This window comes from Nicotiana sylvestris, chromosome 11, assembly GCF_000393655.2.
Source record: "Nicotiana sylvestris chromosome 11, ASM39365v2, whole genome shotgun sequence".
NCBI classification, from domain to species: domain Eukaryota; kingdom Viridiplantae; phylum Streptophyta; class Magnoliopsida; order Solanales; family Solanaceae; genus Nicotiana; species Nicotiana sylvestris.
This window is the reverse complement of record NC_091067.1, coordinates 88702276-88714913: the sequence shown is the minus strand read 5'-3', so window position 1 is coordinate 88714913 and position 12638 is coordinate 88702276. Positions and strand designations below refer to the sequence as shown.

Sequence of the window (12638 nt, the reverse complement as noted above, 5' to 3'; positions counted from 1 at the left end):
ACTCAGTCCTTCCGGCGGCAGTTCATCTTCGTGGAAGGTGATTTTGTGGCTTTCCAGTATTTGTCCTACCATATTTGCCATTTAGCCCCCAGTTATGTTGCTGGGCACATAAGCTTCGCTCAATATTTTCATCAAGGCATTTTTGTGTGCGTCAGAGCTGTAAAGAAGAGTTAAGATGGAGATCTGTGTTGGTGTTTTGTTCAACTGCTCAACGACCGAATACTCCTTAGCTTGTATTTTCCTCCAAAGATCATCGGGACCAGTTTCAGTAGTCCGTCCCGAGGCTTGCTTACTGGACTCAGCTAGGTGCTCTAGAGTGTAAACCCTACCTGTTCTGGTCATACCCTGCGCAGCAATTGCTTCTCCCGTTTTGGTCTTTCCTTTCCTCCTTGCTTCAGCTGTGTAATCCCATGGTATGACATTTGAGTGGAACGGTATTATGTCTGACATTGCTACAGGAATGGGTACCCTCGGTGGTAACGTAACAACTTCAAAGAATACAAGTGCCTCTGGAGCCCCAAACTCAACCTCAATTGCCCCGACTTCCTTCGCAGAAGAAGGTGCTTCAAATTCGAGAGGTGTAGACATGTTGACTTCATCGCCCTTGGAGGGCTGGTTCTGTACAACAATTGGGTTAAGTGTGACTATCGGTTTCTTTGGCTTATCATCATCTGCAATCAATCCTATCGATCCCTTGGGGTCCCAGTCATCTTCGATCTCCATCATGTGAATGTCCCCACCTCTGTGATCAGGCAGAGGATTGTTGCGGACATTGGGAGTAGGCTCATTTGCTACGATAACCTTATTGTCGATCAGAGTTTGAATCTTGTCCTTCAACAAGCGGCACTCATCAATGGTATATCCCTTCATGCTGGAGTGGTACGCACAGGTCTTATTAGGGTTGACCTAATAGGAAGGATTTTCTGGAGTTATGGCAGGGATAGGGGAGACATAACCAGCAGCTTTAAGTTTCTCATACAGCTGGTCAATTGGCTCAGCGATGGTTGTATACTGTCTGGGAGGTCTGCGGTCAAATTTTGGTCTGGGTCTAGGGAGATTTTATCGAGTGGGAGGTGCTTGGTAGTGAGAGGGTTGGGCATTATAGGCTTGGTAAATAGGTGTAGGTTGAGAGCATCTAGGTGAAGTGGGTTGATATACGGGAGGTGGAGATGATTGGTAAATGGGTGATGGATTTTGGTAAGAGGGTGCAGGTGCTTGGTAATTTGGGACAGGCTGATATGTAAGTGAAGGTGACGGGTAAGTGTGGTATTTTAGTGGTGATTTGGCTCCTTGTGCGACCATCACGGCATTGACGTCCTTCTTCTTGGACGTGCCACCAGACTATAAAGCCTTGTTGGTGGCCTGCAATGCTTCAAGATTAGTAACCATACCATTCTTAATGCCTTCCTCAATTCTTTCTCCCAGCTTGATGATATCGGAGAATTTTTGGCCCTCGATCAACATCAACCTCTCATAATATTGTGGGTCCTGAGCCCGGACGAAGAATCTGTTCATATGTTCCTCTTCTAAGGCCGGCCTGACCTTAGCAGCCTCTGATCTCCAACGAGTAGCATACTCGCGGAATGTCTCGGTAGGCTTCTTCTTCAGATTCTAGATGTAAAATGCATTCGGTGCATTCTCAGTATTGAAACGGAGCCTATCCATGAAATCCGATGCCATACCTACCCAGCTTGTCCATTTCTCGGGGTCCTGACTGATGTACCAGGATAAAGCACCCCCTTCAGGCTTCTCATGAAGAGTTTCATACGAATTTTCTCATTCCTTCCGACTTCGACCAGCTTATCACAATATGTCCTCAAATGGACTCTAGGATCTCCCGTGCCATCAAACATTTCAAACTTGGGAGGTTTGTATCCCTCCGGAAGTTCAGTATCTGGCTGAATGCAAAGGTCCTCATTCAGCCCCTCTGTTCCTTTGTTTCTTTCTATGCCCTGGACTCGGCTGGTCAATCTCTTGAGTTCTGCTGCCAAGTTTCTGATAAGAGAGTCCTTTTCATCAGACTCAGGTGCTCTTAAGATTGGTTGAGTGTAGTGGGGTATGGTATCTACGTAGATGGGAGTGTTGTGGGGGTGGTCGTTTGTGGTGTTCAGTGGTTCAGGAATGGGTAGTGGAGTGTGGCATGTGTTGTAATATTGAGCATGAGTGGGTTGCATCTGTGGTTGTGGGGTGTTCTATGGAGGTGCGGGATTTTGAGCATTTGAAAAGTTGACATCAGGAGCGGTGAGAGTGAATGATAAATTTGCCAAGTTCCGAACTTGATCCAGTTCTTCTTAGAACTTCAACAGTTTCTGCTCAAGTTGGGCAGCAGTTTCCTTAGCAACCGGGGTACCCTGAGGAATCTCAATTCTTTCAATTTCCTTTCTGGCGCTTGAACCTCCCATTCTACCTTTGTTCTTGTTCCGGATAGGACTCGGAGGAGGACCCTTGGATCTCGTACTGTATGATGATGGTGCCAGAATAAACGAACTAACCTTTGGGGAGGAGAATAAAAATAAAGAAAAACAAAAAAGGTAACAAGTTAGTGCGGGTTATGAGAAGAAAATGTTGCTATATTTAAACACATTGTGCAAGAATATAAATCGCGTCCTAATTTGGGTGCCTCGTTGTGCCTGAGGTAGGCCTAGCGACAAATTAATTTGGAGAACTTATAATGCTAAATGCCTCATTTTATTGATAAAAATAAGACCAATTCACAACGATGCTAAATAACAGAAAATAAAATGTCACTAGTGGCCATTGGCCTTATTACATCATTAAAAGCAAAATAAAAGACTCCTAACTACTTGGTCCTAGAAGGACCTTCCCCAGATTTGGCATCTTTATCCCCCTCGAACGGCTTCACCAGCTCGCGCAGTCCTAGCAGCAAATACACTTGGGCCAAATGTCCGCCTGCATTCCCTTCAGCGTTTCGACAATCTTCAATCCTCTTGAGGAACTTTCCTGCTAGCTCCACTAGACCCCGCTCCAAATACCTTAGTCGTTTGTTGGCGCTGACAGCCATATCCTTCCATTCTTCGATCAACTTTTGATGAGTTTCTTGTATTTCCCGATGCTCACTTTCACACTCTCGAATTCTCTTGTGCAGTTGATTGTACTTAACCCGTGCAGTATTTGCGGACGAGTGTCTGATCACTGGAGTGGAGATCTTCCCACCAATTCAGCAGCCTTGGATGAATTTTGGTTACCATGCCAAATCTGGGGACTTCGTACCTCATTTTCTGCAAAACAGAGTGTTAGACCCTTACCCCGCCAGACTCGACTATTTAAACTAATAATTAGCATAAAAAGCATTTAGTTCACCAAATAAATGCACAGAACATGTAGGTGTCCGTTTAGGTTTCAGGGAAACCCAATGGACTTTGGACAATGTTATCTTAATGAGTCATTATGTGGACAACATAACTGACTCGGCTAGGTTTGACCATGATGCATGCACAGTTAGACAGAGTAAGGTTTCTATTGGGGTATTAGACAGGTACCCTTGAGCGGACAACTCAAGAGGGAAAGGCACGGAACCGTCGACTGCACCGCTGATTGACTGGTTTTACCACAAATATGCCTTTGCCAAATTTAAAGCGTGATAATATTGGAAGAGCGCAACCACTCATTATAAGCGTTGCTATGGTGTTTGTTTGGCATGAGTGGAATATGATGTTGAAGATGCAGTTTACAAGAATGAAACAAATTGACATGTATTTTCACGTTCATAAGATAAATGATTACAATAATTGCAGTAATTACAACAGCATTGAAATAAAGTAGTAAAGGAAAGCAGCTAAAGGAATGAAAAGACATGAAGAGCCAAGTCAGTTTCGTAGCGAATAAAAGACAGTAAATAAAGCAATTAATGAGATAGTAAAGTCGCAAGAAACTTTCAATGATAAAAGCCTAAAGAATTTCCCCATCAGAGTCGCCATGCTGTCGACGCCCCCTTTTTCTCTAACCGTGGGGTCAGAAATCGGGTATACGATATTGGGAGGATAACTCTATTCCCTTTCGAGAATTGGGTTTAGAAGTTGATTAGTCGCCACCTAATGATTATAGTGCATTAGGACACTTTTTTAGAAGAGTTTGAGTTGAAAAACCAGAGTTCGGGTAAGGGCTAGAAATTATCTCGATGGGAAGGTGTCAGGCACCCTTCAAGATCCACTAGTGTGGTTCCCGGCCATGTTGCAATTGTGACCTACAAGTAAACAATCAAAGCTCAAATAAGGATTCGCATATAACATTGCAATTAGGTTGAAAACTTTTGAAAGTATATTGAGAGGGCAGAAATAAAAAAAGAGATTTGAATAATTTTACAATAAAAGATGAAAGCAAATAAAGGGAGGGGGGTCCTAAGTTTATAATTAATATGGATCACTTCAATGCAATACCCAGCGATCACTCCTCAGAAGAGGGGTCGCACGTTATATTAGAGCACCGGTCATCATATCCATATCTACCCTTCCCACCCCGTTAAGGTGTAAAAGCGCGAAATGGTATCGTTACTTATTGCATGCTATTACCCGTCCCAATCCTATCAATCCCGGAGGCATATGGGACTACTAATCCTAAAGGGGCGGGAGTTGGGGATTTTGTGGAGTTTCAAAAGGACAAAATACTAAGTCGGATGAGGTCAGAAATAGCTTAGGGTTTCAGAGAAACCCTAGAAAAGAGAAAGGTTTGGAAGAAGGTCCGATCTAAGTCGGATGAGGTCAGAAATAGGCTCAGAAGACCAAGAGCCACCGGAGCAAGGTCGGAGATGGCCGAAATCTTCGAATCGGTGAAGTTCTGAGTGAAGACCTTCGAGGTCTGGCCTCGAACCTTCGAGCATCAGGCATGCAAGAGCCGGAGGAGGTGAGTATAGGCTCTCCATGGTCTGAGAAACCATGGACTCCGGTGAAAACACGGTGGAATAAGGTAGGAGGAGGCTAGGGTTCCGAAGAACCTTGAGAGAGTCTGAGAGCGTTTGGGATTCAAAGGCGGCGGGTCAGGTTAAAATGAAGGAGTTAGGGTAGGTCGTTTGGTTTAATTATGGAAGGGTGAGTTATGGCCGTTGATCTTGAATGATCAACGATCCAGATTTGACAGGGTAAGTGGAATCGGGTAGGGTCATTTAGATTGAGTTATGGGTTGGGTCAAATGGTGGTTAAAATTGAAATATATAAAGGGCTGTAATTGAAATAAATAAGGCTAAATGTTAAACAATCATTTCTTCCCTTTTATTTTATAAAAAATAGTAAAAATAATTTTAAAAGCAAATTAAAAGTACTGACATAATTAATAATATATAAATATTAATTTAAAATATTGGAACCAATTTTACAATTATAAAATGCTATTAATCTTAAAGTAGGCTATAATTGCAATTATATGCAATTTAACTTTCAAAATACCCAATGAATTTGTAAAAAATGTAAAAAAATTACCTTAACTATATTTTGATATAAATATGGGAATAAAATAAATTATTCACCAAAATTGATGATTTTGGGAATAATTATTGGATTTTGTACTACCGAAATAGAAAATAAATTGGTTTTCAAAATCTTTAAAAATTTTGGAAAAATATAAAAACACTTGGGCATGCTTATATATGCATACACATGCTATTTTGAAAGTTTTTTGGAGTATAAAAATACATAAAAAATTGGGTATCAACAATGAAAAGAAAATATGAGGGGACAATCACTAATCTGAAGGGAAAGCTAACCACCCTTGAAAATGAGGCGGACAAACAGGCTAGGAACTTTAAAGCCGATAGGGAACATTGTTATGCTTTGATGGCCCAGATGGAGGAAGATATGCAACAGTTGCAGAATCAAAGCCATCATGACACTCAGGTGCTAGAAGCTCGGAATCAGCAAATCGGGCGCCTGCTTCAGGAAAAGGGTATTATCCGAGAGAGGGTTAGAGCCATTGCTGACTACTTCGTCATGAAATGCCACTCATGTGAGGACATGACTCAGACCACTTTGTTCGCTGCAGTAATGACATTTGTCCGCCAGATAATGAGCGATTTGGAGCGGCTTCAAGGGGATCTCGCACGTAGGCCCGTGACAAAACCGAATGATGTCCAGCGGGCCCCAGGAGTCGAAGCACTTATGTACTCATGATTTTTCATTTATCAAGTCTGTATTTCAGTTTTTAGTATAGAATTTATTTTTGAGTCTGTTTGTAGTTTTAAAATTCCAAGAAATTGAGTAGTTTGAAGTTTTTTGTAATAGAAAGGTTTAGGAGTTTTTATTAATGAAAATTGAAAATTCCCAAAAATTATTTCTTTATTTTTCACATTTATTTTCTTGAACTATGTAATGATCTGATTCACGTGGCGTCGTGATACGTAGGAAATCCTCATCGGATCCGGTCATGATTTTTGTAAATAACTCAAATAAGAGAGGGATGCGAAAGGAAATAACCGAAAGAAAACCCCAAAAGATAGAAAAAATAGCAAAAGAAAAACAAAAAAAGGGAGGAATAAGACGGAAGAAAAGAGCGGAAATGGGAATAGAAGCCTAAAAAGCCAAAGTGGAAGAAAAGAAAATTAGGGAAAAAGTAAGCAAAGCTGGGATGAAACATGCAACTATGGCGAAACATGTAGAAACACATTTAACTGTATAGGTGCATCACACCCTTAACGTGCGATTACCTATGTGTTAACTGCTCCAAACTGACCGGTTTGTTGTCCACTGTTAAGTCCAGGTTCTATAGTAAGGTGGTTAGTTTTGTGGTAGTCTGGCTTCACATCCATACTTCACGAGGTCAAAAGGAAGTATTGAAATGTCTTCGAAAATTCCTCTGCCAACAGTTCCTATTCTGGAGGATAGTCCGATCTCGGCCACCCCAACTTCTGAGTCAGCAACTACTGAGGAAAATAGAATTATGTGTCTCCGCATGATGGAAATGTGGGACGCCTGGGCAAACGGAAAAGAACCACCAAGTGCAATACCCGGATTCCCTGAGCTGTTTCCCAGGGCAAGTGGGACCTCCAACATCCCCATAAGTTATCCAAATACCTCACTGGGATATCCTACCATTTCAGCCCACTTTGCTGGAACACCTTTTGAGGCCCGCCCCCTGGTGTTAACTTAAGGTGCGACTTCAAATATATTCAGCGTGCCACCTTGTTCAGCCACGACACAAGCTACTTTACCCATGCCTAGCTTCGATCCATCTTCCTTAACATTTTAAGCACCATCTTTCCCAATGGAACCAACCCAGTTTACTACCAATGCTTACCCTCAGCCACCTCGGTACAAGTTTACCACAGGGCAGGATAATACCGCAAAAAGCCCTGAACAAGAGGAGATTACCAGAAAGATAAGAAGCATGGAGCAAAGTCTCAAAAATATACAGGGTCTGAGTGAGCAAAAGAGCGTATCTTATGCTGACCTGTGCATGTTCCCACACGTACATCTACCCTTGGGTTACAAAACCCCGAAGTTTGAAAAATATGACGGGCATGGGGATCCCATTGCCCACCTCAAAAGGTACTGCAACCAACTATGGGGAGCGGGCGAAAAAGAAGAACTTCTCATGGCCTACTTTAGAGAGAGCTTGGTCGGCATTGCTTCGGAATGGTATATGAATCAGGATATATCTCGCTGGCATATTTGGGACGACCTAGCTTGGGACTTTGTCAGGCTATTTCAATATAACATTGACATTGCCACTTACAAGAATTCATTGTCAAACCAAAAGAAAAAGTCCTCGGGGAGCTTCCGAGAGTATGCTGTCAAATGGCACAAACAAACGACCAGAGTCAAACCTCCAATGGACGAAACAGAGATGGTCAGTGTCTTCCTTCAAGCCCAAGAGGCTGATTATTACCAAAACATGATGTTTGTGATGGGTAAGCCGTTTGCCGAAGCCATCAAAATCGGTGAAATGGTTGAAAATGGGTTGAAAATAGGGCGAATCATGAGTCAGTCTACTATAAGGGCTACCCCTCAAGCAATCCAAGGTAGGTCTGGAGGAGTAGCAAACCGAAAGAAGAAGGAAGAAACAACAATGGGAACTTCAAGTGCAAGAAAACCCCGTCTACCCAGACCTCTTTTCTTTGAAAGAACCCCACAACATTATTATCCCCACCAAGATGTGGCTTATGCTATGGTTCCTCAGCCATACGCAGTGATGAATGCCCAACCCTACGTCAGGCCACAACAACAATTCAATTAGAACCGAGCTCCATTTCCTAGAAATCAACCTCCTCACCAAGCTCAGTACAATACCCGACCTCCACAGAACAACTACCGTGCTCGGGAACCACGTAAGATGGCAAATTTCACACCCATTGGCGAGTCTTATTCCAGCCTTTTCCCCAAACTTATCCAGATGGGTTTGTTGCAGCCTGTACCCAAACCGGGTAGAACCCAAGGTCGCCCGCTTATAGAGCTGGTACTCGATGTGCCTACCATTCAAGGGCAGGAGGGCATGATACAGATGACTGTTGGACCCTGAAGAGGGCTGTGGAAAATCTGATAGAACAAAAGAGAATAGTGTTAAAGGACGAAAACGTTCCTAATATAACTAACAATCCATTACCGGCTCACAACAACGGGCTGGTTATTGGAATGATCTTTGAAGATAGAGAATTTGATCCAGCTCTAAAATCCATCATTGCCATAGCCGATGTGGAAAAGTAGCCAAAAGCTTTTGCGAAACAAGACAAAGGGGAGAAAAAGAGCAAACCTACCCCCCACAATACAGAAAAGAAAGTGGGAATTAAAATCGGGGCAGCGCCCTCGAAAAATGATGTTATCTATGTCCCCTGAGGCTGAAAGGAAGATCATATGTCAATGAGTCCTCCTAGAAGGTTTGAGCTAAATAAGAAGCTACAATGTATGTGCCCAAGGGGACCTACGTGGTTCAGGGGACGATAATTCCACCAAGGCTTAATGAGCTCGTGGTTATTGGCCGCGCACCACAAATGCCCATGATAGATCCCACTACCATTCCATGGAACTATAACAAAGCGGTAGTAACTTACAAAGATAAAGAGATCTCGGGAGAAGTTAAGGAAAATAACCCTGCTGAGAAGTACCTCAATTTGGAGGAAGTGAATAAGGCCACAAAGAAGCATTTCCCACCTAATAAGCCAGTGAGTGCTGAAGAAGCAGAAGCGTTCTTCCAGAAAATGAAAATGGCAGACTATGAGATAATCGACGAGCTCAGAAAGTCTCCTGCTCAAGTCTCTCTGTTGTCTCTGCTAATGAACTCAACTGAACATCAAAAAGTGTTGATCAAAACTCTCAACGAAGCATATGTACCCATTGAATTCACTGTAGAATAGTTAGAGAGGATGGTGTAAAGGATTTTTGCAGTCAATCAAATCTCTTTCAGCAAGAATGATTTGCCCCCGGAAGAGGCCACACACAAAAAAGCCCTTCACCTGACAGTTAAATACGAGGGTTATTATGTGAAAAGGGTCATACTAGATGGTGGTTCTAGGGTAGATATTTTTCCTCTCTCAACTCTGCAGTGTATGGAAATCAGTATTGAGAGAATCAGACCCAACAACATCTGTATGCGTGTTTTTGACGGCATAAAGAGAGATACAATAGACTAGATTGATCTGATCCTAACTATCGTCCAGGTGGACTTTGAGGTGACATTTCAGGTCTTGGACATGGATACTTCCTATAATATTCTCTTGGGACGGCCGTGGATTCACGTAGCAGGGACTGTGCCTTCTACTCTCCACCAGATGGTCAAATTCGAACATGAAGATCAGGAGATTGTAGTTCACGAGGAAGATGAGCAATCGATTTATCGGGACCCATTGATCCCATGTCTCGAAGCTAGAGAAGGAAGTGAACATATAGTCTATCAAGATTTTGAGATTATGGTCGCAGACCAATGCGAAGAATGAAACTCGTGCCCTCAACCTTTCTTTCAAATACGTCAATTATGGTTGCCAAGAAATGATCAGACATGATTACAAACTCGGGAAGGGTCTTGGAACTTCATTGAAAGGAATTACTGAACCTATCACCTTGACTTTTAGTGAGAAGTTCTTTGGGGTAGGTTTCCAAACCACATCACCTAATGGAAAATGGGCGGATGAAAGAAAGAACAATAGTTGGGTCTTGCCTCAGCCGATTTCGTATCTTTATAGAACATTTGTCAAGCCTAACTACAATGAGGAAGAGGATGATGAGGCCTTCACGGCCGAAGAAATTGAAAAAATCTATGGGGCTATAAGGCAGATGCTGTATGAAACCCACATGGTCCAACCAGGGGAAGGCTCAAGCATCGCTGAGGTGCTATACATGGGACCCAGTGGCAAACTGCAAAATTGGAAGGCTACTCCATTCCCAATGAGGCGGGAATCCCGGTAGTCCAGTCCTGCCACTTTTTCTGCTTCACGAGATATTTCAGGGTGTAACTCGGGTGTTTTCTTTAGCTACTGTCTTTAACTTCCAATGTAAACCCTACTATCTTCAAATCCAATGAAATGAAATCAATATTTCATCGTTCATCTTTCTTTACACTTTCTAATTTTTACCATTTCTTATTTCTTCTTTCAGCTCTAATAATGCGGCTTTAAATAACATGACATGCCTGCGGACTTCATGCCTAGATTCAAACACACTGTCTAACTGTGAAATAATGAACCAAGAACCGAAATATGATGAAAAAGAGGCTTTTAGGGAAATAAATCAAGAATTGAAACAATTTGAGAATAAACCTAAGCCATACTTAAATGATACTGAGTCAGTTAATTTAGGTATTTCTGAAAAAGTCAGGGAAACCAAGATAAACATTCACACAGATGAAAAAACCAGGACGCATTGATCCAACTCTTGTTTGAATTCAAAGATGTGTTTGCTTTGTCATACAACGACATGCCAGGACTGAGTGTCGATTTGGTGGTTCACAAGTTTCCAACTTACCCCGATTATCCCCCTGTCCAGCAAAAGCAAAGAAAGTTTAAAATTGATATCAATGACAATATTAAAGAAGAGGTCACGAAATAGTTGAAAGCGGGGGTGATCCGAGTGGTTCGGTACACCACATGGTTAGCCAATGTAGTTCCAGTGCCAAAGAAGGATGGGAAAACACAAGTGTGTATGGATTACAAAGATCTGAACAAAGCAAGTCCTAAGGATAATTTCCCTTTGCCGAACATCCACATCCTTGTTGATAACTGTGCCAAACATGAGATACAGTCCTTCGTGGATTGTTATGTAGGATATCACCAGGTGTTGATGGATGAAGAGGTTGTTGAAAACACAGCTTTTACCACACCCTGGGGCACATACTGCAATAGGGTCATGCCTTTTGGTCTGAAGAATGTCGGGGCAATCTACATGAGGGCCATGACTGTTATTTTTCATGATATGATGCACCAAGAGATAGAGGTTTATGTGGACGACATGATCATCATGTCCAAGACCCAGGATGCCCATGTTCGGGATTTGAGAAAATTCTTTAAGCGGCTGCGTAAATATGATTTGAAGTTAAACCCAGCCAAATGTGCATTTGGGATACCGTCTGGCAAACTCTTGGGATTCATATTCAGTCATAGAGGCATCGAGTTAGACCCAATAAATATAAAGTCCATTCGAGATCTGCTTCCTCCAAGAACCAAGAAAGATGTTATGAGCTTCCTAGGAAGATTGAACTACATCAGCCGATTCATTGCCCAGTTGACGTCTACATGTAAACCCATCTTCAAGTTGCTAAAGAAAGATGCAGCAAATAAATGGACAGACGAGTGCCAAGAAGCTTTTGACAAAATCAAAGAATACTTGTCGAACATGCCAGTCTTGGTCCCACCAGAATCGGGAAGGCCTCTATCCTTGTATTTGATAGTCTTGGAGAATTCTTTTGGATGTTTCCTCGGGCAACATGTTGTGACCGGGAGGAAAGAACAAGCAATTTACTATTTGAGCAAAAAGTTCACAAGTTACGAAGCTAAATGTACCTTGTTGGAAAGGACTTGTTGCGCTCTGACTTGGGTTGCTCAGAAGCTGAGGCATTTCTAGTTGGCCTACACCTCTTACCTCATTACCAGGTTGGACCCTTTAAAGTACATATTCCAGAAGCCAATGCCCATAGGGAGGTTAGCGAAGTGGTAGATCCTACTCATTGAATTTGATATAGTCTATGTCACTCGCACGACAATGAAAGCCCATGCGTTAGCAGATCAACTGGAGGATAACCCAGTTGATGATAAATACCAACCTTTGAGAACCTACTTCTCGAATGAAGAGGTAAATTCAGTTGCGGCAATATCCGAAGATACTAATGCTTGGAAAATGTTCTTTGATGGAGCGGTAAACGCAAAAGGTGTTGTTATTGGGGCAATCTTGATCTCACCCACTGTTCAGCATTATCCAGCCACAACACGGCTTCAGTTTTTTTGCATAAACAACATTGCCTAGTATGAAGCCTACATTATGGGCATGAACATGATAATTGACCAAGATGTCGAAGAATTGTTAATCATGGGAAATTCGGATCTGATTATCCGACAAGCCCAAGGAGAATGGGAGACTCGAGATGTCAAACTTATTCCATATAGGTAACACGTGGAAGATCTTAGCAGCCAATTCAAGTCAATAGAGTTCAGGTACATCCCTCGCTGTCACAATGAACTAGTTGATGCACTTGCTACTTTGGCCTCGATG

The 12638-nt window shown here is 42.4% G+C and overlaps 1 protein-coding gene across 1 annotated transcript; it reads left to right on the top strand.

Moving 5' to 3' along the window:
• Positions 1-7209: 7209 nt before the first annotated feature.
• Positions 7210-8181, top strand: LOC138881303 (uncharacterized). The gene has a single exon (XM_070161516.1). It carries the CDS (start codon positions 7210-7212, stop codon positions 8179-8181), a length of 972 nt encoding a protein of 323 aa, XP_070017617.1.
• Positions 8182-12638: the final 4457 nt, after the last annotated feature.

Bases quoted from the DNA above. Each gene is read 5' to 3' on its own strand.
- LOC138881303 (XM_070161516.1), top strand. From the start codon at position 7,210: ATGGAACCAACCCAGTTTACTACCAATGCTTACCCTCAGCCACCTCGG.